Here is an 18,746-nt window from a genome sequence, read left to right on the forward strand (position 1 = left end):
GAGGCGGCACTGATACCGACGATACAGCCGGGATCGACAGTTGCAATGAATTCTAAACTTCTCCCTGCTGCGAGCAATCTCAGATTGACAAGATCCGCCCCATCTATCTCCCGAAACCCTCCTGCATCTTGACAATGAAAACTCCGCGTTCCATGGTGTTGATGAGAATGTGACCACTCTTGAACAACGCATAGCTCGACCACGTGCCAACAAAGTCGACGGTACCGCCGCCTGGCATGTCGTCATCCTCCGGGTAAACGTCTGCGAAAAGTCAGTATAGATGAATCGCAAGGATGATCATAGTCTTGCATACCGAAGAATCCGACTTCCTTCACGCCAGCACCAGTCGGGTCGTCAGGGATGCTGCGAACATCCAGAACGCGGAATCCGGTGCCGTAGTTCGATTGGTAAGCAAAACCGTTCGCGACATACTGGTTGTGGTCGATACCCTTTGCTCCGCTCTTGTACAGTCCAGTCTGCTTTGGCGCACGGAGGGATGAGATGTCCCAAATATACGTGATGGGGTGACCAGGAATCGCCGGGCCCACTTTGTCGTATTCGTCATACTCGTCGTCCAGCAAAAGAAACTGCTGGTTCATGGGGTCCAGAACATTACCCTGGTGGGTGTATGCCGCGCCTTCGTAAGAAGTGTTAGATAAGATGACTGGGGCCTTCTTATCGGTCACGTCGTAGATCGTAAGAGAATCCTCGTTGTAGCCGTAACAAATCTCATGGCCTTCGAACTCCGCGTCTGGTCCGCGGTAGATGAGACACTGCGCATCGTGTACGTAGCCGTCCTCTGATGCACTATACTGAGTCAGTGACGCTCACGCCCCCAAGAACATGTCTCACTCACCAGCCTGGGCTTGTCGGCTTTGAAGGGTCAGTGATATCAATGAAGATAATGCCCGACTTGCATTTGTCAGTCCTTGGCTGAGCGCCAACAGCATAGATGAAGTTTGTCTCTGGGTTTGTGACGACGTTATGTGTTCGGCCGTTGGGAAGGCCTTTGAAATGGCCAACAAGGTCATTGGCATTGCTGAAGGTGACAGGGGATGCAGGGTCGATGTCGATCAGCTTCTTCATGTCGAAGATCTGGATGCCATGGCCGACCGCCTCGCTACCAATGATCATCAAATTGTTCTGGCCACGGATCTCGCGCCAGGTGCTGGGCGTAGAGTAGGCGGGTAGACGACCCAGGTACGAGAGCTTGCCCTCTGCAGTGATTTCAGCGAACGCAGCGCCATCCTGTTGTCCGATGGCAACGAATTCGCGACCATCTTCAGATGTCCAGCCTAATGTTGTTTAGCGAAGATCTCAGCAACTTGATCTGTGGGTTCTTACCCCATGAAGAAGATCCGACACCGCGAGTGCTGCCGAGCTCGGCGTGGGACAGGAAATGAAGCAAGTCAATCTAGACAGATACGTTAATCACTGAAAATCGTGAGTGACGGTGCATGGGCTGACATTTTGGCATCGGAAGATGTCCTGTCCGGCGATTGCGGTACCGTTCATGCACTCCACCTTGTCTTTGATCTCGGCGTATTGAGCAGAGTTGTACATGCCCGCAGCTTCCTGGCGTGCCCATGACTCCTAGTGAAGGTCAATACAGAATTCGAAGATGCTGGAATAGGGTTGCGACCTTCTTGAGGGCAACATTGTTCTCGTGCCTGATACCAGAGTCGTAAAGCTGTGCGGCTTTAAACTCATCTTTGGGCATTTCCTTTGCCGCCGCAAGGGCGGACAGGGAAAGAAGGGCGGTGCGTAAGTACATGTTGACTGCGACTTGAACGATGCGCAAGATGCCGATGGAGAACCACCATGGGCTCTTCGCACAGTCTTAAATGCGTCCCTACGACATGGAGGTGCTCGACATGCCAGCACCCATACTGCAGCACCTATGGCAAACCCGGCAGGTAGTCACCATACCTGCCCGTTTGGATGCTACTATCCGTGTAACCATGTAACCATCCATTACACCTGGTGGTACAGATCCGCGATTGGCAGCCGGTAGAGATCATAAGCAACGTGTAGATGAGGACAAATGCCGTACAGGGTATGACATTGGTGGCTTTAAATGAAGCAAAAGCTTCGTGTAAGGAGCTGTCGACGAGATAGGAAGGAGGCTTCACTAAGCATGTCTTGGCTACAGCGGAAGAAGGCAGCGCCCAGATGCCAAGATGCAGATCCTGGGATACAGATAACTGCTGTTCCTGGAACAAAGATAACAACTGCTGTTGTTGAACGTTCGACCAGACATTGGGAATACCGTATGCAGCTTTCAGTGGGTTGTGACCATATTGTTTCGTGGATACACCGGCCAACGGGCCTTGTTGGGTGTTGCGCTGCGCATAGAGCGCAGGCACACAGGGACAGATGAGGGACGGCCTGTTTTACCGAGGCATGTGAGCATCAAAGGCCAAAGTTAAACAGGTGCTTTGGAGTCTACGCTGCCACCCCCCAAGCTTAAGTTCTCATTTTGTGAAGGCAATGTAACCTTCTTAGCCTTTTTGGCATAAAAAATGTTCTTCGCGGTGGTGGGTGTCGGGTTTTCCACTGAACGGGGTGCATGTGGCTCAAGCGGGTACGGGCGGGGGCGGCTCCATCGCGTGATTCGGCTGGAAAATTCGCGTGAGAGCTGTTTACTTGCGTCGATACAACAAGCTCGTTAATGTCAGCAATAAGCAGACAAGCATTTATAATAGGGCTGATGGATGAGCGCGCCGGGCCGTAGGGTGTTGGGGCTGGTGTTGGGGTCTGGCCAGTGCCACGGTGGCCGTTCAAATTTGCTTACTTGCATGCACGTGAGCAGCAGAGATTGACCTCGCGCGAATGCAGCGCTAGAGATCTGGGATGGCAAAGGTAAATGTTCGATGTTCGGGATTTTTCGCGATGGAGTTTGCAGTTCACGATGGGTCACAATGGGTCTCAAGTGGGGAGGAGCGGGGCAGCGTTGGGCCGTCACCCGAGCCTGGAACGCCTGCCCACTGAACGGCGCGGGGCCCACCATTGCGTCACCAAACAAAACAATCAACACAACAGATGAAGAGGCAGAGTGAGAATGGGACAGGAGGCAGGCAGCTATTGTGAATGGGACTGTGTCCACTAAATCTTCATTACTGAATCTATGTAGTCATTGATGTCGTGAATCTGATCGTAAGCTCACCCGCAATGGCGGAGAGACAGGGTAAAATGTTCCTCTTCCTCGGCTCCCCAGTGTCGGACCAAGCACTTACAACTTGGCCTCGACCTTCTTCAGGCACTCTGGGAACTCCTTCCAGTCGTACATGATGGCCGCGCACTTGGTCTCCTCGGTGAGGAGCTTGGCCATCTGCTCCATCTTCTCCTTGCCCTCCTCGATGCCGTAGATGCCAACGTAGCCGATGCAAGGAATGCCAGCGCGCATGGCAGCAGTAGCGCCGCTCTTGCTGTCTTCGACGGTGATAGCCTCGGAGGGCTTGACACCGAGCTGCTCAGCAGCGTATAGGTAGATCTTGGGGTCGGGCTTGGATGAAGGGGGGTCGAGTGAGGTGGCGGCGGAGTAGACGTGCTCGGGAGGGAAGAAGTGGGCGATGCCGGCCTTCTCGATGGAGGCGACGACACGGCTCTTGGCGGAAGTAGAGACGACGGACATGGGGTAGCCCTGCTCCTTGAGCTTGTTGAGCTGCTCAGTCACACCGGGGCACTCGACGGCCTTCTGGCTGAGCTTGAGGGTCACGGCTCCGAGTTCTTGCGCGACAAAGTCCTCCATCTCGGCGTCGTCCATCTTGAAGTTGTGCTTCTTCTGCAGGCCATTGAGCATGCCGCGGAAGTTGTGGCCGACAAAGTCCTCGAGCAATGACTCGGCTGTGTAGCGGTCGGAGATGTTGTGCTTCTCGAGGACCTGGTTGGTGAGGTCGGCGCAGGCCTCGAACGCGAAACGCTCAGACTGGACGAGCGTGTTGTCGCAGTCGAGCATGATGTACTTCGCCTATGCACGTGTTAGCGGGGTACTGGCGGGGTACATGTTAGCACAGGAACGCGTACCTTGCCCATGGTTGCGGTTGTGTAGTGTGTAGTAGTTGGGTGGATAGGAGTAGTAGTGGTGTCGATCGACGTGCAAGAAAGGAGTTTGGTAGAGAGAAGTGGAGAATTGGAGTGAGAAGTTGTAGAGGCTGGGGTTTTGTTGAGAGAGAGAGGAGTAAATAGAGTAGTAGCGCCTGCCAGGTGTCAGGGGAGGGCGGTGCAGCAGCGGAGGTGCGTTTACGTCATTGGCTGACCGAGTGGAGCGTGCCCGGTCTATTGGGCGGACGAACGTCGCGGTCGCAGCTTCTCTCACCACTTTCTTTCACCTCGGACCCACTTTACTTCCTTAGCGGATCGCGGGGTCGCTTTGGCGACAACCTCGTCGGCAACCCAACAAGCTGCATTCACTTCAAGTTCTCTTACGTCTATTACCACGACTATTGCACTTTCCACGCGCTTGTCTCACCGCTTGTGGTTTAACTTTAGGCTGCGAGCTACTGCATTGAGAAGCATGTCACTGCAAGCCCACGTCTTGTGCAACCTCCAAGTACACCGACCAACTCACCCCGCATGGAGGATTCCAGAACTCAATACGGTATGCGGTGTGCGCAGTGAATAGTTCCTGCATATAGGCAGTGACGGGCTTGCATCCCCGCCCATGTCTCACTGCAGCCTCACCACTTGGAGCATGATTAAGTGGCGCAAGTGATGACGATCTGAGCAAGGTGCTATTACTCGATCCTAATTCTGGGGCCTAGCAATCATACATACCGGGTTTCTAGCACGCGTGCGACGTATCATGTGGTGTCTACATAGCTGGGCAAGACAACTCGTGTCGTCAGAAGAGCTCACCCATGAAATCATGTGTCGCTCGCGTCATACCGCAATAGAAACATACGATATCCACGCTTCTCTAATAACCCGTTCCCTGCCTTACTTTGCCACAAATCCCTCAACTAGATTGGATCTTTTGGGACACGTGTAATCTCAAGCATATACAGCGCGAGTGACTGTGCAGATGGTTTGATGGAGTTGTTACTCTTCAGGGCTAGAATATCTTGAAAATCCCACTCGCTCCTTAACATACACGTGCGGATAATGTAGTATAGTTGAAGTAGTTGGCCCAAGATGAGATCACCATGACTAGAAATTGTACATGTTATATCGCCCCCACATTATCTTCCGGCCCTCTTCTTTAGCACCCATAGCCGGATGAAGTAAAATACAAGACCACAAAGCCATATCCCTATAAGGATCGCTGCTTGAACAGGCGCAAACACTGCGCCTCGGACTACGACGAAACCGCTGATTATGGCGAATAGTATAGGAATGACAATCAACGGTTTCACGGGTCGGGGTAGATCGGGCTCCCGGAATCTTAATATGATCGCGCCGAGAACCGTGAGGAAGAAGAAAGCATACTCAGCAAGGCCATTGAGAGTCAGTAAGATGCGCATGTTTCCAAGCAGAATGTACACTGCCGAGAGAACGGTGTTGAGTATGAGAGCATTACTAGCAGTTGTTAGCAGAGGATGATCGGACATGACGGCCTACATACATTGGTGACTCTCCATCATCCATCGCCGTGTCAGCTGCCTCGCTCGAATCGTCGCGTTTAGTCACCTTGAGAGTACCGACGCGACCGACTGTGCCGAGGATATGCGGGAACCAATTGTTGTTAGATGCTGCGACGGTCATCCTACCAGCCACGAAGGAGTTTCCAAGGGCGGAGCCTGCAATGACGAGACATATGAGCGCGGTAGCGAAGTAAGCTACTCCCTTGCCAAGGAAGTGGGTAACAGCCGTCTAAGACATATCAGTATAAAGGCGTTATACATGGCTCTGAAGGACTTACCACAGCAGCGGCATCTGTTGTCGACACAACCTTCCAAGGGAGAAGAACATAGTAGACAGCGTTGGCGGCGACATAGCATAGTATGATTGTGGGTATAGCGGTATTGATGGAAAGTGGTAGTTGGCGACTGGGTTGACGCAATTCTGCCGCGACGTAATTCGCTTTGTCCCAGCCAGAATACGCCCACAAAGCTCCGTACAACGCTGTACTGTAAAAGCCGAGTGACTCCCACGTAGTCACTTTCGTCCAATCGAATTTCGACCCATCGGGCAGTATCGTGTCTCTTGGAGAGAACCAATTGTTTTGATGCCAATCGTGGCCTCCAAGGTCCTTGCTCTTTCCGACAAAGACAAAGACGACCACTAAACCAGATACGATAAGGAGAAAAATGGTAAGCAGCTTTATGGCGACGAAGAAACTAGACAGCCGAGTACTTGTCTTAGTGCTAATGGAGTTCAACGTCGTTACAAATACTAAGACAAGTAGAGACAATAGCTTATGGGTGAGAGGCGGATCTGGCTCGTTCACGCCCAGACTGGAGTAAATGGACTCCACGAATACTATGCTGAGAATAGCAAGGGTAGCAGGCATGGTGGCCACTACCCAGGACCAAGCAGCCATGTATCCAAAGACGTCGCCATAGATGTAGGTGAGATAAGGCTGGATTCCGCCTTCTCCGGGGAATGCGGTTCCCAGTTCAGCCATTGTCAAAGCACCTGTCCATGCTAAAACTCCACCGACTAGCCATACGAGGAGTCCAGCACCAGGTGACGGGACGTTCGCATCGATAGGCCCAGGCGATGAAAACACTCCCGAGCCGATGACGATGCTTATCAGCAGCGCGAACCCATCCAGCGCACCAAGATTGCGAGCAAAGGTGTTTCGCGTCGCCGTAACGTCATCGTGTTCTTCGTCCGGGGCATACGATGTCGTGGATTCTTGGCGGAGTAGGGGCGCAGTCTCTGAGGGTGTCATTGTCGCGTTCTCGAGTTTCAGAGGGTTGATGAGCTAATCGTCGCTTTTGCCGAGGTTGTTACGCGTCACACGCGTCAACGTGATGTGTGTAGGACGCGTCCGGTCCTTCTTGGGCCGCAGGAGTCGCAATTCTCTATTGTCCGGTGCTGTCTGAGCTAGAGCAACTAATACCCAATGCTGTGGTTGTGTGAAAGCAAAAGGTGCCCAGGTGGCTGGCTAAGCCGCGCGACACTATCGCGTCAGGATGAACCGAACTTACGTCATCCCCTTTCCCCACCAACCGCCGTGGCATCGAAATCTGTGACTTCACATTGCGGTCTTTACAGATCAGAATCCCACAATTTTTCAGAGGCTCCACTTCATTCGTTCTTCTCTGTATCGTTATGCATAACGTCATACGGCATATTCACGGCCTGGCAGCTTTCCTTTTCCCGATTCTGGAGCTCGAGACTCTGCAGCCAAGGTTCTCGCCCAGGCCCGTCTTGCGCGTGTTGAGTGCATCCGAAATCCAATCATTGCGTGAATTGAAAAGCCAAGCAAATATGTACACTTTGCAAGCATATTTGTAGGTGTAGCTCGATGTGAGCCCTTCTCGATATGTATAGAGCCGGCGGCATCAGCGAAGGAGCTCAAAGTCTTGACACGACTGACGACCTGGTCTGTTTTCACTACAGGCCATGGCTCACCGTTAATGTGTATAGCCTCCTCTTTCGTGAGCATAATTTATCACAGACAACAATGAGGCAGTACCAGATGAAAGAGTCAGAGTCCTACGCGTATCTGTGCCTATGTTTGAAGGGCAGAAGCCCAGCTCATGACCGACGATGAATGTCCCATGCATCGCGGCGGACTGCTTCCGTAGCGGCACAGGCAGCGACGGGACGAGAGTCATTGTTAGCACATGGCGCAGTTGTGACATTTACAGAAACCTGTTCCCTAGCTCACGCTCACTTGCGAAATCGTGGGGAGGTTAAGCTTAAATCCATAGTGCGATGACAGACCAATGACGCTGGGTGGGTTCGTCGGCTTTGTCGGCCCTTGCAGGCTTAGCGGGCTGCATAGGGCTTAGCGCTGCGCATCATCATGGCGACGTCATTCTTGGTGAGCATGCAGTTTGCTTGCAGCTGCTTAAAGCTCTGGATCCCTTGTCGAACTTTCCTCTATCACACACTGCTTTCTTGCAAGATACCCCAGGCCTTATTAATTGCATTCAGGTCTCTTTCTCAAATTCATTGACTACACAATCACCTTCATACCTAACCATGTTCTCGAGACAAGCAACTCAGAACGCGCGCTTTGCAGCACGGTGTGCTCGCCGCCCAGCTGCGCGGGTAGCCAACCCTCAGTTCCGCGCCCAGAAGCCCCGCTTCCAGTCCACGGAGTCAGCAACCTCCGGCAACGCGGGCGCCGGCTCACATGCCGCCATCGGTGCCGCTTCTGGTGCCCTTGCTGCAGTCACCGTCGGCTACATCTTCTACAGGCAATCAGGCGCCCGTGACGTTGTGGTGGCTTCCAAGACTGCCAAAGGCTACGTCAGCTCAGCTACACAGAAGATCAAGGAGCAGACACCTGAACCCAACGAGGCGCTGCAATGGCTACGCAACGCCGCGCAGAGCTACGCAGCCTTCATCCCCGGCGCCAAGGGCTACGTTGATTCTGCATTCGATGACCTCGATGCCATTCGCGCAAAGCACGGCAAGGAGGTCGACCAAATCGTCACCGAAGCATACGATGAAATGCGTCAGGTCCTCGGCAATGGCGACATGAGCCTTGTTACCGCACACAAGACCTGGGACGTCATCACCAAGCACATGAGCCGCATCGCAGATCTTGCTGGCGACGCGTCGCAGCAGATCATGGACAACCACCCTCAACTCAAGGAGAAGGTCGGAGGCAACATCGACAAGCTCAAGGAGTACGGCGACAAGTATGGTCCTGAGGCCAAGAAGGAGGTCGACAGGACATGGAAGCAGATCAGCGACGTCGTCAAGACCGGTGTGAGTGCATCCAACATCGAGAAGATTCGCAGTATTGTTCAAGAGAAGGTTGAGAAGCTAAAGAAGATGGGCGACGAGGCCTGGGACAAGGGTATGGAGCAGGCTAAGCCCTACCTCGACAAGAACCCCCAGGTCAAGAAGATCGTGGAGGAGAACGCGGATGCGCTCAAGGGCGGAAACGTCCAAGAACTATACGAGCGCGTAAAGTCTGCTGTTGAGAAGGGCGATACAGGCGACCTCGAGTCATACGTCAAGAGCGCTGCCAACAAGGCCAAGGATGCTGGCTTCGGTGACTACGAGCAGTACTTGAAGCAGATTCCCGGAGGCGACCAGATCATGCCCAAGTTGAGCCAGCTCCAGGATGTTGCCCAGAAGCACGGTGATGAGGCTCAGAAGCTCTTCAGGGACACTGTCTCTGAGATTTCCAGCATCCTCCAGAAGAAGGGAGATGAGGCGTCAAAGTTGGCTGAGAAGGCGAAGGAAGACTCCAAGAAATAAGGTTGTCCGAAGCATACTCCCCTGGGACCACGAAGAGTGTAACCATTAGTCTACCTGTACAATAAGGCATCACTGGCGTTGAGCATGTTGAGCGAAAAGTATAACGAATTCTACATAATGACGTTTGATCCTGTACTGTTCGTCTCATTCCATATCATGCATGCTCGTTGTAGCATTACACGAGGAGCGAATTCCATCGCGTCTCACGCGAGCCGCATGTGGTTTGATTGCACTAGCGGAGGTTCACAGCTTGCGCCGTCCTTCATCCGAACCCCGCCCGTTCCGAGGTAACTCATTAGCGCCAGCCACATCTGTACCAGCTGCACATCGCAACACCCATCCAATACGATGATGGCCTCTATCAAGCATCAGCGTATTTCCACATCAGTTCAGACGTTGTAGTCGCTGCTATGGTCGTGCGTCCCTACTTTACCCCTGACAAGCGGGTCCTACCGTTCGACAAGGTGATCGCACTCGAACGCATTGACAACTGGACATTCCGCTCCATCGTCAAAGCTTACTCCCCGACTGGTGGTGAGAATGGGACGTATGGCGGCCACGTGTTTGCGCAAGCCGCATGGGCGGCTGCGCAGACTGTCGCAGAAGGCTTTCTCATACATGTAAGCTGTAACGACACGTTCTGCTCCAACTACAACTTAACAAAATGCTAGAACATTACCGGGTGGTTCGTACTAGGTGGAAAGCCCAATGAACACTACACCTATCGCGTCCGAAAGATTCGAGACGGTTACAATTATTGCACACGAAACGTGACCGTAAGCCAGGTCGCAGCCGACGGAGATATGTTCACCTGTACCTGCTCCTTCAAACGGGAAGAAAGCTCACCATTCGACATGCAAGAGTCTGTTGAGCTGAAAGAGGTGTATCGCGACGCACTAGAAGGCAAAGAAGATGAGCCAATGGAGCATGCGGCTGCTCCAAGCAATGATTCCGAGGTAATTCTGCCTGTACGAAGTGGATGTGAGACATGTACTGACTTCGTACTCCTACCTCTGCAGCATTTCCGGGAAACTTACCTTCCAGCTCATCCCGATCACTTTAACCCCATCGCCGGCTTGCACATTCGCAAGGCTGACATGTCGAAGTACAATCAAAGCCGTCATCCGCTCGATCGTAAACAGCTGACGTTTTACACGCTGCGCGGTGCACTTCCATTACCAACCGCACCATATCCACCGCCCTCGGAATCCGATCAGAAGCTCACATTGACACGAGAGGCCAACATGCACGCCTGTGCACACTTGTACGCATCGGATCGTAACTCGCTATTCATTGTGCCAAACCATCTCGACCGGCCTCGGGGTTACAAACGCATGGCATCACTATCTCACAGCGTCATCTTCCATGTCGGTATCAAGGACCTCATCATGCCTAGTGAACCGCGGATCGACCACCCGAACGCCGACGCGACATTGTGGGAAGATGGTCCGCTGCCACTCTGTAATATGGAGGGGCATAAGGGCGGTGATAAGGACGGACGAAAATGGTTTGTGCAAGAAGCGTGGCTTACTCGAGCTACGGGAGGCAGAGCGCTGCATAATAGCCGTATGTGGGACTATAATAGTGGCGTACATATTGCGACGACCTTCCAGGATGGATTGATTAGGTTCAAAGAGGATGCAAAAATCTGAGATGGGGTGTAAGCATACGCCCGGAAGATCTTGGTGTCTTCTCAATACAGCTAGAATAACGACGGAGCGTACTGCACCCGTCTCTAGCTTATCTCCCCTAAGGAATGCGCAACGACTCAAGCTGCAGTCGGCGACTTTATTCAAGCCCCAGGGTGCATGTGAAAGTCTCCGAGCTCCGAGGCCCTATCCAAATGGAAACCCAGACACTTCTTGAGGAACTTCAACTAAGAACCCTCCATCAATTCAGTCCAACAAGAAACATTAAGGGTTCCAGGCGTGCTTCTCGTTACGTGTATTCTCGTCTACCCCCGCCCCAGCCACAATCCTTCGGTCTTAGTCATTTCGTCCGCAGCAAGCCATATATAAGTACCTTGCTGACCTGGTATTTAATGCATAGTATCGCTCAAAATACGAGAGCGAATATTCCATCATCATCATGAGCGAACCCAACATGAACGCAAGCGAGATGTTCGAGATGCTTGCATCGACCTATGAGGCCGCAACCGGTGGCTGCACCCGCGAAGTTGCCATGTACCTCATCGACATGTTGCCCGCAGTCGATTCCAACTCCGTCGTTCTGGACAATGCGTGCGGAAATGGTATCGCTACGCAAGAGCTTTTGTACAAATACCCAGACACTCCGCTCAAGGCAGCCTGTGTCGATAACGCGAAACCGATGGTCGATCTAGCACGTCGCGCCCTTCCAGCTACAACTTCCGCGGCAACTTTATCTTTCGACGTGATGGACGGAGTCAATCTGACATTCCCCGACGAGAGGTTCACGCACTCCATCACCAACATGGGCATCATGTTCTTCTCTGACGGAGAAAAGGGTGCGGCGGAGATCTATCGCACTCTTAAGCCAGGAGGGACGGCTGTTGTCACTACCTGGAAGTCTACAGGCCACATGGCTGTTGTTCATGAAGCGCAGAAAGCCGTCAAGCCAGACGACCCTCTATTCCGCTGGCCTGTCGCGGATGAGTGGTTCGAAGTTTCGCATATGAAGAAGATCATGGAAGGTGCAGGATTCAAAGATGTTGAGATGCACGAGAAGACAGTATATTATGCATCGAAGACTGCGGAGGAGACTTGCGGCTACATGCTCGGTATGTGGAAGAACATGGGACCAAAGTGGACCGATGAAGAGAACGAGGAGTTCGCGAAGCAGTTGAACATTGCTGGGAAGAAGGCAGCGGTAAAGATCCAGAGGCCTTTGAATGGGCAGAAGGGTGCGGATGTGGTCGAGGTGGAGGGTTTTCCGTGTGTCGCGGTCGTCGCTGTTGCGAAAAAGTGAGATATACCAACATTTGAGGTGCAATACGATAGCATGTTTCATTACACGAAGTACCCTACTTTAAAGAAGATTAGCATACAACAGTGTGCGCGCTGGTTTAAGTTTCCTAACGTGATAAGACACGCGGTGATTGCGCAAGCTCTATGACGGCGTAAGATAGACGCGCACTATATGCAATTACAAACAGAGTCTTAATAGCATGCCAATTGATATCAGAGTGCAAAAAGCAAAGTTACCCTCCATCTAGGTGGGGAGTGTGTGGGCGGGAAGGTGTCAGAGCATGAGCTTAGTGACCAACGGTTAGAGCGCCCAAAACACCAAAAAAAAATGTATCCTGGAGTATCTGACAATGCCAGACGAATGCTGAACAGAGTGGGACTCGAACCCACGCCACTATTAGATGTTAGAACTGGAATTGCGTGCGCTGCAAGGATATGACTAACCTTTCGTGACCAGGAATGTATGTTAAGAGTAACCTTAACCTGGCGCCATAACCAGCTCCTGGAAGGGTTATTAGTATTTGTTATGCTGCAGAGGATGCTTGCTAAGACTTACGGCCATCTGTCCTTCTCTAGGAATTGATGGAAAAATCGTGAAATTGTAATCTTATAGCCCAATTGATCAAAATGGTGGGGTGGGGTGTGAGGGGTAAGAAAACTTTGCATCAGCGGGCGGCGGGGCCGGCGACATCGGTAACAACACTGAAAGGCAGACTACGATCCATAATCATGCAAGTGTAGTCTTTGAATTGATTGGACTGGTAATGCACGCTGTGTCCAATTCAATTTCTCTTTCATTCGCTTACAAAACTTGGAACTTGACACCATGACCCACGTAACCAACACACCCTACCTTTACAGCTTGCTCTTCAGACTCAGCTGCTCTGGTCGCCACATTTCATTCAGTAGACGCGTCGCATTAACCATCTCAGGTCTGCACTGATCCAGTGATGTTATGCCCAACAACCGCATACCCGTCTGCAGCTCATCCGCAAGAACTGTCGCATGTCAGTATACTACCCTGGTTAAAACACGATCAGACTTACTGTCAACACATCTCTCGACACCCTTCGACCCATACGCTCCAAGCGCATATAGAAAGGGTCTTCCTACGCCCACTGCTGTGGCGCCCAGACACAACGCTTTTAGCACATCGTTTCCGTCTCTCAGACCACCATCGAGGAAGACCTCTAGTTTTCCCAGCACTTCTGGACAGTACGTTCGAATCTCCAGCAGCGTCATGAGCGCGCTGGGTGCTGTGTGCAATTGCCTGCCGCCATGGTTGCTTAGCAGAATGCCATCGCAACCATACTCCATCGCAAGCTTCGCGTCCTCCGCACATTGCACACCCTTCAAAACGATCGGCCCGTCCCACTCCTTGCGAATCCACTCGAGATCTTCCCAGGTCGTGTGTGGGCTCAGCTGACCCTGAACTGGCCGTCCGCCCATAGCGGGTGCAAAAGCGTTGTCGCCGCCAGTCTCCCATTCCGCTGTACTTTCTTCTGCAAGACCGACGGCTAGCGCCTCTTCGGCCTGGAGATAGCGATCCGCTGTTCGCTTCCCAAGAATAGGCGTGTCGACTGTTATCCAGAGGCCATTGTAGCCGCAGCGCTTGACGATGCGCATAAGTTCAACAGCCTTGTTGCGGTCGACAGGCATGTAGTATTGGTAAAACAATTGCGTTGTGCTGTTGTTTCCAAGCCTCTGCTGCTCATCTTTGTAACTCTGCATGATCTGCTCGCTGCTCTTCGAACTTGCAGTACTGACGACCTTGTGGATGCCCTTGCGCACTGCTCCTCGGATCATTTCTGGCTCGGCAGCTTCGTGGATGGCGCCCATCGTTCCCATGGGCGAGATGTAGAATGGGTAGGGGGAGCTATGTCCGAATATCTTGCGGCGCGTATCGACATCACCGACATTGCGCATCACGCGCGGACGGAAGTTGATGCGCCCCCAGTCATCGAGGTTGCCTCTGATGGATGCGCCGGTGTTTGCAGAACCCGAAGCGTAGATGTACGATTTGTGCGGTAAGACGGCCTTTGCCGCTGCTTCAAAGTCGGTTGTGGAGACACAAAGGCTCACATGTGGGATCTCCTTGGAGTTTGGATCGGTGTCAGACGGTTTCGTCGACTCTTCGCTTTTGATCTGGCGTAGCTGGCCAAACGTGTTGGGATCGACGGGACCGAGGAAGGCATCTTTAGGCAGATAGTCCTCCAGATAACTCAACGGGTGGTATTTCTTGAACTCTTCTGTCGCATCCTGTTTAACATCAGCTCTTGATCCTTGAGCCGCGCCATTGTACTCACCGACCCGGCGTTCTTCAAGATGATCGGTGCGCCACCTGGGTGGTCCGCTAGGAAGTTTGTCACGTTATACGCTTTTGAATCCAGCACTATCCAGCAGTCCCTCTTGCTGCTGTGCTTTGCTACTTCGGCCCCATCAATCCGCGACATTGTTCAGATAACTGCGATGCCCAGTATCGGTGGAGATGCCGTCTTATGGCTCGGCCAACCGCGGGCAAGGCAATTGAGTGAGGGGAAGCTGCCGAATCGGGTATACCGCGCCCCAAGATCAATTCGGAAACAAGGCCGGCATTGCGGCCGTGGGCCAACTGACTCCAACGACTCCAACATGTGAATGGTGCTTCGACATTGCAGGACAGGTCGGCCACTTTTGCGCCAGGGTTTCAGTCGTCGTCTGGCGTGGGCGGCCAGATGCATGTGATGAGCACTTGCGTAACTAAGCGGCTTCTCAAGACCTGAACCCAAGCCCGACATTGACTGTTTCGAACCGAGACAATATAAATAAGATAGTTCTAGCCTCCCACATGTAAATTGTGTATTGCACTGAAAGAAATTTGTGTGTCACAGGAGGTCGAACGAAATTCTGCATGGGATCTACGCCTGCATCGATGGAATACTCATGGAACTGGTAAAAGGCGATTCTTTGGTTCTTCCCCGCCGAGATTATGATGTAGTTCATAACTCGACGGAGAAGTACAAAAGAATTGCGTTCTACCAGTTCCATGAGTATTCCATCGACACAGAAACGCATTGATGATCCAGAGCTCATTCCGTCTATATCGTGATATACAAGCTTTATCCAACTCTCCTACTGTACATCCTCCCTACCTGCTACCATACCATGCATGCATTAACAAAACTGTCGAAAAACAAGCTGTAGTCCCCTTCACGGATGCTTAGTTGATCTTGTATTCACTTCCACCTCCACACCAGCACCGTCCCTCGCCTTCTTTCTCTACATGTATTACTACATCCATACCCCGGTCCTTCAGGAACTGGTGCGAGCGCTCACGCACGTCTTCTGGGTCTGCCATGCGGTTGGCAATGATGTGAATCACGCCGAGAATGCGACGTTGCTTGGGTGCGTGGCTATGGTCGTGGTCGTGGTCGTGATGATCATGCGAGTGTGAATGCGCATGTCCGTGATCATGGCCGTGGTCGTGAGAATGTGCGTGGTCGTGAGAATGCGAATGAGAGTGGCCGTGATCGTGTGAATGGGAGTGATCATGTTCGTGATGATCGTGTGGATGATCGTCATGCTTATGGCCGCCTCCACAATCATGGTCCTCCTTTGCGTGTGCTTCCGCGTGCGCAGCACCTTCGTCTTCAAGCCAAAACTTTGGTACCGCGTATCCGACAACGCCTCTCAACGTGCCCAGTTCGCCCAAGGTATTCCTAATGCTATACTCGAGGTCGTTGGGCATACTCAGCATGAGTCTTGCGCCACTCGACTTGACCAGCGGGATCGCTGACAAAAAGATTAGGATTGCAATGATGCAGGACGCTATCGGATCCCATCCAGACCAACCATAGTACTTTGTAAGAAGAGTAGATATGATGACTGCAACAGAGCCAAGCGCGTCGGCGAGGATATGCAGAAAGATTCCCTGCATATTTTCGTTGTCGTGGGAATGGCCATGTCCATGGTCATGTCCCTCATGTCCGTGATCATGATCGTGTCCATGGCCGTGGTGGGCATGGCCAAAGGCTACTAGGCCCACGATATTAACGATGAAACCGAGGATGCTGACAATCAAAAGCTCATTGAGACGCTGGAGTTCGTGACCTTCCCAAAGGCGCTCAAAGGCGTCGAAGATGATCTCTAGACTGACCAGCCTGGTTCTGATCAGTATATACGCGGAGAAGTATACGTCATGATAACTTACAAAAGGAAGACGCCGTTTGCAAAGCCAGACAACGTATCGACCTTGCCATAGCCGTATGGGAAGCGGGCATTGGGGCGCCACTTGCTCATCACTGCTGCTGCAAGTCCCACGGCGAGACCAGCGCAGTCGAAGAGCATGTGGATACTATCCGTGAGCAGCCCCAAGGATCCACTAACGAAACCGTAGAAGAACTGAACCATCATGAAGGAAAGGTTAAGTCTGTTAAAGTTAGTTAAGCCAATTTGGAGCGTAGAATCTGCAGAGTAGGAAGAAGTGGACATACACGCCAAAGTACGCAATGCGCCGCGAATCCCGCTCGATCAGCACGCTATGCACAATCGAGCCTGGAGTTGCGCGCGCGATAAGGAATGCCGAGATCCTAGAATGATTTCCATGAAGATGATGATCGTGATTATGGCCGTGGTCATGACCATGCGAATGCTTGTGTCCTGCATGTCCATGCTCGTGCGAATGGGGTACAGAAGAACGAGTGTCGACGGCGACCGCAGCGATTAGCATAGCGCAAACCCAAGGGAACGCGATGTTGAAATGACTAAGAGCCTGGTGTTCCAAGAAGCTCAGGGCGAAGATAAGAATGCCGCTCAGTCTCAATCCAACCTGCTTTTGACTCCGTAATGATGCGGGAAGTGACAGGAAAACGAGCGCCGTAGTGGATGCAACCGATAAAGTTGAGAAGCCAAGGGTGTGATGCGACAAAGAGGGCGTGGCAGAAGAAACAAGTGAATACAAAATAGTTGTGACAGTGAGTACAAGACCGGAAGCAATGGTGAGTAGCTGGTTCTCGGTACTATTCACTAATGACGAAGAGGGTTTTGGCAGCGATGCGCGAGATGGCTTTTGAGTCATGTATGAGTCCTGACTCTTTGGTCCGGTCATCAACGACCAGCCTGCTGTGGGAAGAGGCGGAGGTACCAGGAGCAGCGATACTAGAAGGGCCAAATAGCCGACCAAGCTACCTGTGACGTTGCCAGAGGTGAATATGTCAGCCGACATGCTCATGAGAAGAGCCCCGCAGGTCACCTTCCTGGTCCTCAATGTTCGTCGAATATCGTCCCAAGGTGTGTGTTTCCCTGGTTTCTGGTCTAGGGCACCTATGCCTGCAGCGACTGCTACTAACATGGCTAAGGCTGTCTTCGCTCCTCCTATGTGTAAAGATGCGTAGAGCGGCAGTAGGACGCCGAGTATGTTGCTAGCCATGCGTTTCGGCGCATTGCTGATATTGAAAGTGCCCTTCTCCTCCTTCCGCCTGTCGAGTGGCTGTAGACTGGAGTTGACTTTGGCTATTACACCGACCAGCAGCAGCGTGCCAGACGAGAGGGCGAGCGCATGTAGTAACGGGAAGCCACTTGTTGCGGTCGCGTATTCGAGTTCGGGTGATTTCTCTGCCACGGCTTCTGATAGACTCGACGGTAGCTCGGAAGGCGGTCTGACGCCGCTGGGGTATGCTAATGCGGCGAAAAGATACGGGAGAGGTATTAGGAGCGCGGTAAGGGCTTCGGGAAGTTCTAGCCATGATCTAGGCAGTCGATTAGTTGTGGTTCTCATGATCGTCGCAGGCGGTACTTACGAAGAAACAGGAGGAGGCGGCACATGCGCTGGAGACTCCTGTATGGGTGATACCGGTGAGAAGCCATACTTCTCAACGGCAGGTGTCTTCCTGGCCGGTGAGCGACCCAGATCCGATTCACCCCGCGCCCGTCCTTTCGGTCTCCCATTCGAGAACGGCTTCAGCGTGTAGGTGGAATCGTTGGAGCCCGACCTCTCATGCCCGTGCTCATGCTCATGCGCAGGGCTGTTGTACTCGGCATACGGCGAGCGCACAGCGCCGTGTAGATGCCCGTTGCCGTTCATGTCAGAGCGCGTGTGTCGATGGCCGTGGTCTTTGGCGGGCGATGAAGCGTTCACGGTGCCATTCGCGTACGACGAGGGATCCGGTGTGTATTGTGACGACGAGCGGCCATGGCTGTGTGTGTGCGAGGTGGGCGCGATAGGCAGCGCATACGTCGACGCCATTCGCGACGCCACGTTCGTCCGCCCGCTATGGGGTCGTCTTGACTCGGTGAAGGTAATTGGCCGAGTGGGGCTCGCGATGCGCGATGGAACGGTGCTCAATTGCCTTGAGATGGCGGTGTTGGAAAAAGCAACGTGGACCGCAGCCAGCAGGCGTGAGTGTGCTGCAATGAGGCTACGCAGCGCTTTGGCGTCTTGGTGTTTCGATAGCGGCGCGCGTTGCTGCACTATCAATAAGTTTCAGGGGTCTT

At 52.7% G+C, this 18,746-nt stretch overlaps 8 protein-coding genes across 8 annotated transcripts; 3 read left to right on the plus strand and 5 right to left on the minus strand.

The window, feature by feature from the left end:
- Nucleotides 1-103: 103 nt before the first annotated feature.
- Nucleotides 104-1,774, minus strand: J4E84_008699 (uncharacterized protein; the record flags this gene model as incomplete). Its single annotated transcript, XM_049391269.1, has 6 exons — nucleotides 104-261; nucleotides 314-807; nucleotides 857-1,295; nucleotides 1,345-1,414; nucleotides 1,468-1,593; nucleotides 1,643-1,774. 6 exons carry the CDS (start codon nucleotides 1,772-1,774, stop codon nucleotides 104-106), a joined length of 1,419 nt encoding a protein of 472 aa, XP_049240971.1.
- A 1,458-nt stretch (nucleotides 1,775-3,232) lies between these two features.
- Nucleotides 3,233-4,035, minus strand: J4E84_008700 (uncharacterized protein; the record flags this gene model as incomplete). The annotated part of the gene is made up of 2 exons (XM_049391270.1): nucleotides 3,233-3,970; nucleotides 4,027-4,035. 2 exons carry the CDS (start codon nucleotides 4,033-4,035, stop codon nucleotides 3,233-3,235), a joined length of 747 nt encoding a protein of 248 aa, XP_049240972.1.
- A 1,145-nt stretch (nucleotides 4,036-5,180) lies between these two features.
- J4E84_008701 (uncharacterized protein) lies at nucleotides 5,181-6,835 on the minus strand (the record flags this gene model as incomplete). The annotated part of the gene is made up of 3 exons (XM_049391271.1): nucleotides 5,181-5,517; nucleotides 5,564-5,811; nucleotides 5,861-6,835. 3 exons carry the CDS (start codon nucleotides 6,833-6,835, stop codon nucleotides 5,181-5,183), a joined length of 1,560 nt encoding a protein of 519 aa, XP_049240973.1.
- Nucleotides 6,836-8,097: 1,262 nt separating this feature from the next.
- On the plus strand, nucleotides 8,098-9,330 carry J4E84_008702 (uncharacterized protein; the record flags this gene model as incomplete). Its single annotated transcript, XM_049391272.1, has 1 exon — nucleotides 8,098-9,330. One exon carries the CDS (start codon nucleotides 8,098-8,100, stop codon nucleotides 9,328-9,330), a length of 1,233 nt encoding a protein of 410 aa, XP_049240974.1.
- A 410-nt stretch (nucleotides 9,331-9,740) lies between these two features.
- On the plus strand, nucleotides 9,741-10,982 carry J4E84_008703 (uncharacterized protein; the record flags this gene model as incomplete). Its single annotated transcript, XM_049391273.1, has 3 exons — nucleotides 9,741-9,950; nucleotides 10,002-10,286; nucleotides 10,350-10,982. 3 exons carry the CDS (start codon nucleotides 9,741-9,743, stop codon nucleotides 10,980-10,982), a joined length of 1,128 nt encoding a protein of 375 aa, XP_049240975.1.
- A 436-nt stretch (nucleotides 10,983-11,418) lies between these two features.
- On the plus strand, nucleotides 11,419-12,276 carry J4E84_008704 (uncharacterized protein; the record flags this gene model as incomplete). The annotated part of the gene is made up of 1 exon (XM_049391274.1): nucleotides 11,419-12,276. One exon carries the CDS (start codon nucleotides 11,419-11,421, stop codon nucleotides 12,274-12,276), a length of 858 nt encoding a protein of 285 aa, XP_049240976.1.
- An 854-nt stretch (nucleotides 12,277-13,130) lies between these two features.
- Nucleotides 13,131-14,728, minus strand: J4E84_008705 (uncharacterized protein; the record flags this gene model as incomplete). The annotated part of the gene is made up of 3 exons (XM_049391275.1): nucleotides 13,131-13,273; nucleotides 13,322-14,534; nucleotides 14,582-14,728. The coding sequence occupies 3 exons, from the start codon at nucleotides 14,726-14,728 to the stop codon at nucleotides 13,131-13,133; spliced, it is 1,503 nt and encodes a 500-aa protein (XP_049240977.1).
- A 746-nt stretch (nucleotides 14,729-15,474) lies between these two features.
- Nucleotides 15,475-18,498, minus strand: J4E84_008706 (uncharacterized protein; the record flags this gene model as incomplete). The annotated part of the gene is made up of 4 exons (XM_049391276.1): nucleotides 15,475-16,414; nucleotides 16,465-16,683; nucleotides 16,748-18,001; nucleotides 18,053-18,498. 4 exons carry the CDS (start codon nucleotides 18,496-18,498, stop codon nucleotides 15,475-15,477), a joined length of 2,859 nt encoding a protein of 952 aa, XP_049240978.1.
- Nucleotides 18,499-18,746: the final 248 nt, after the last annotated feature.

Source organism: Alternaria hordeiaustralica (assembly GCF_023758085.1).
Source record: "Alternaria hordeiaustralica strain BMP 2776 chromosome Unknown scaffold_23, whole genome shotgun sequence".
In the NCBI taxonomy this organism is placed as follows: domain Eukaryota; kingdom Fungi; phylum Ascomycota; class Dothideomycetes; order Pleosporales; family Pleosporaceae; genus Alternaria; species Alternaria hordeiaustralica.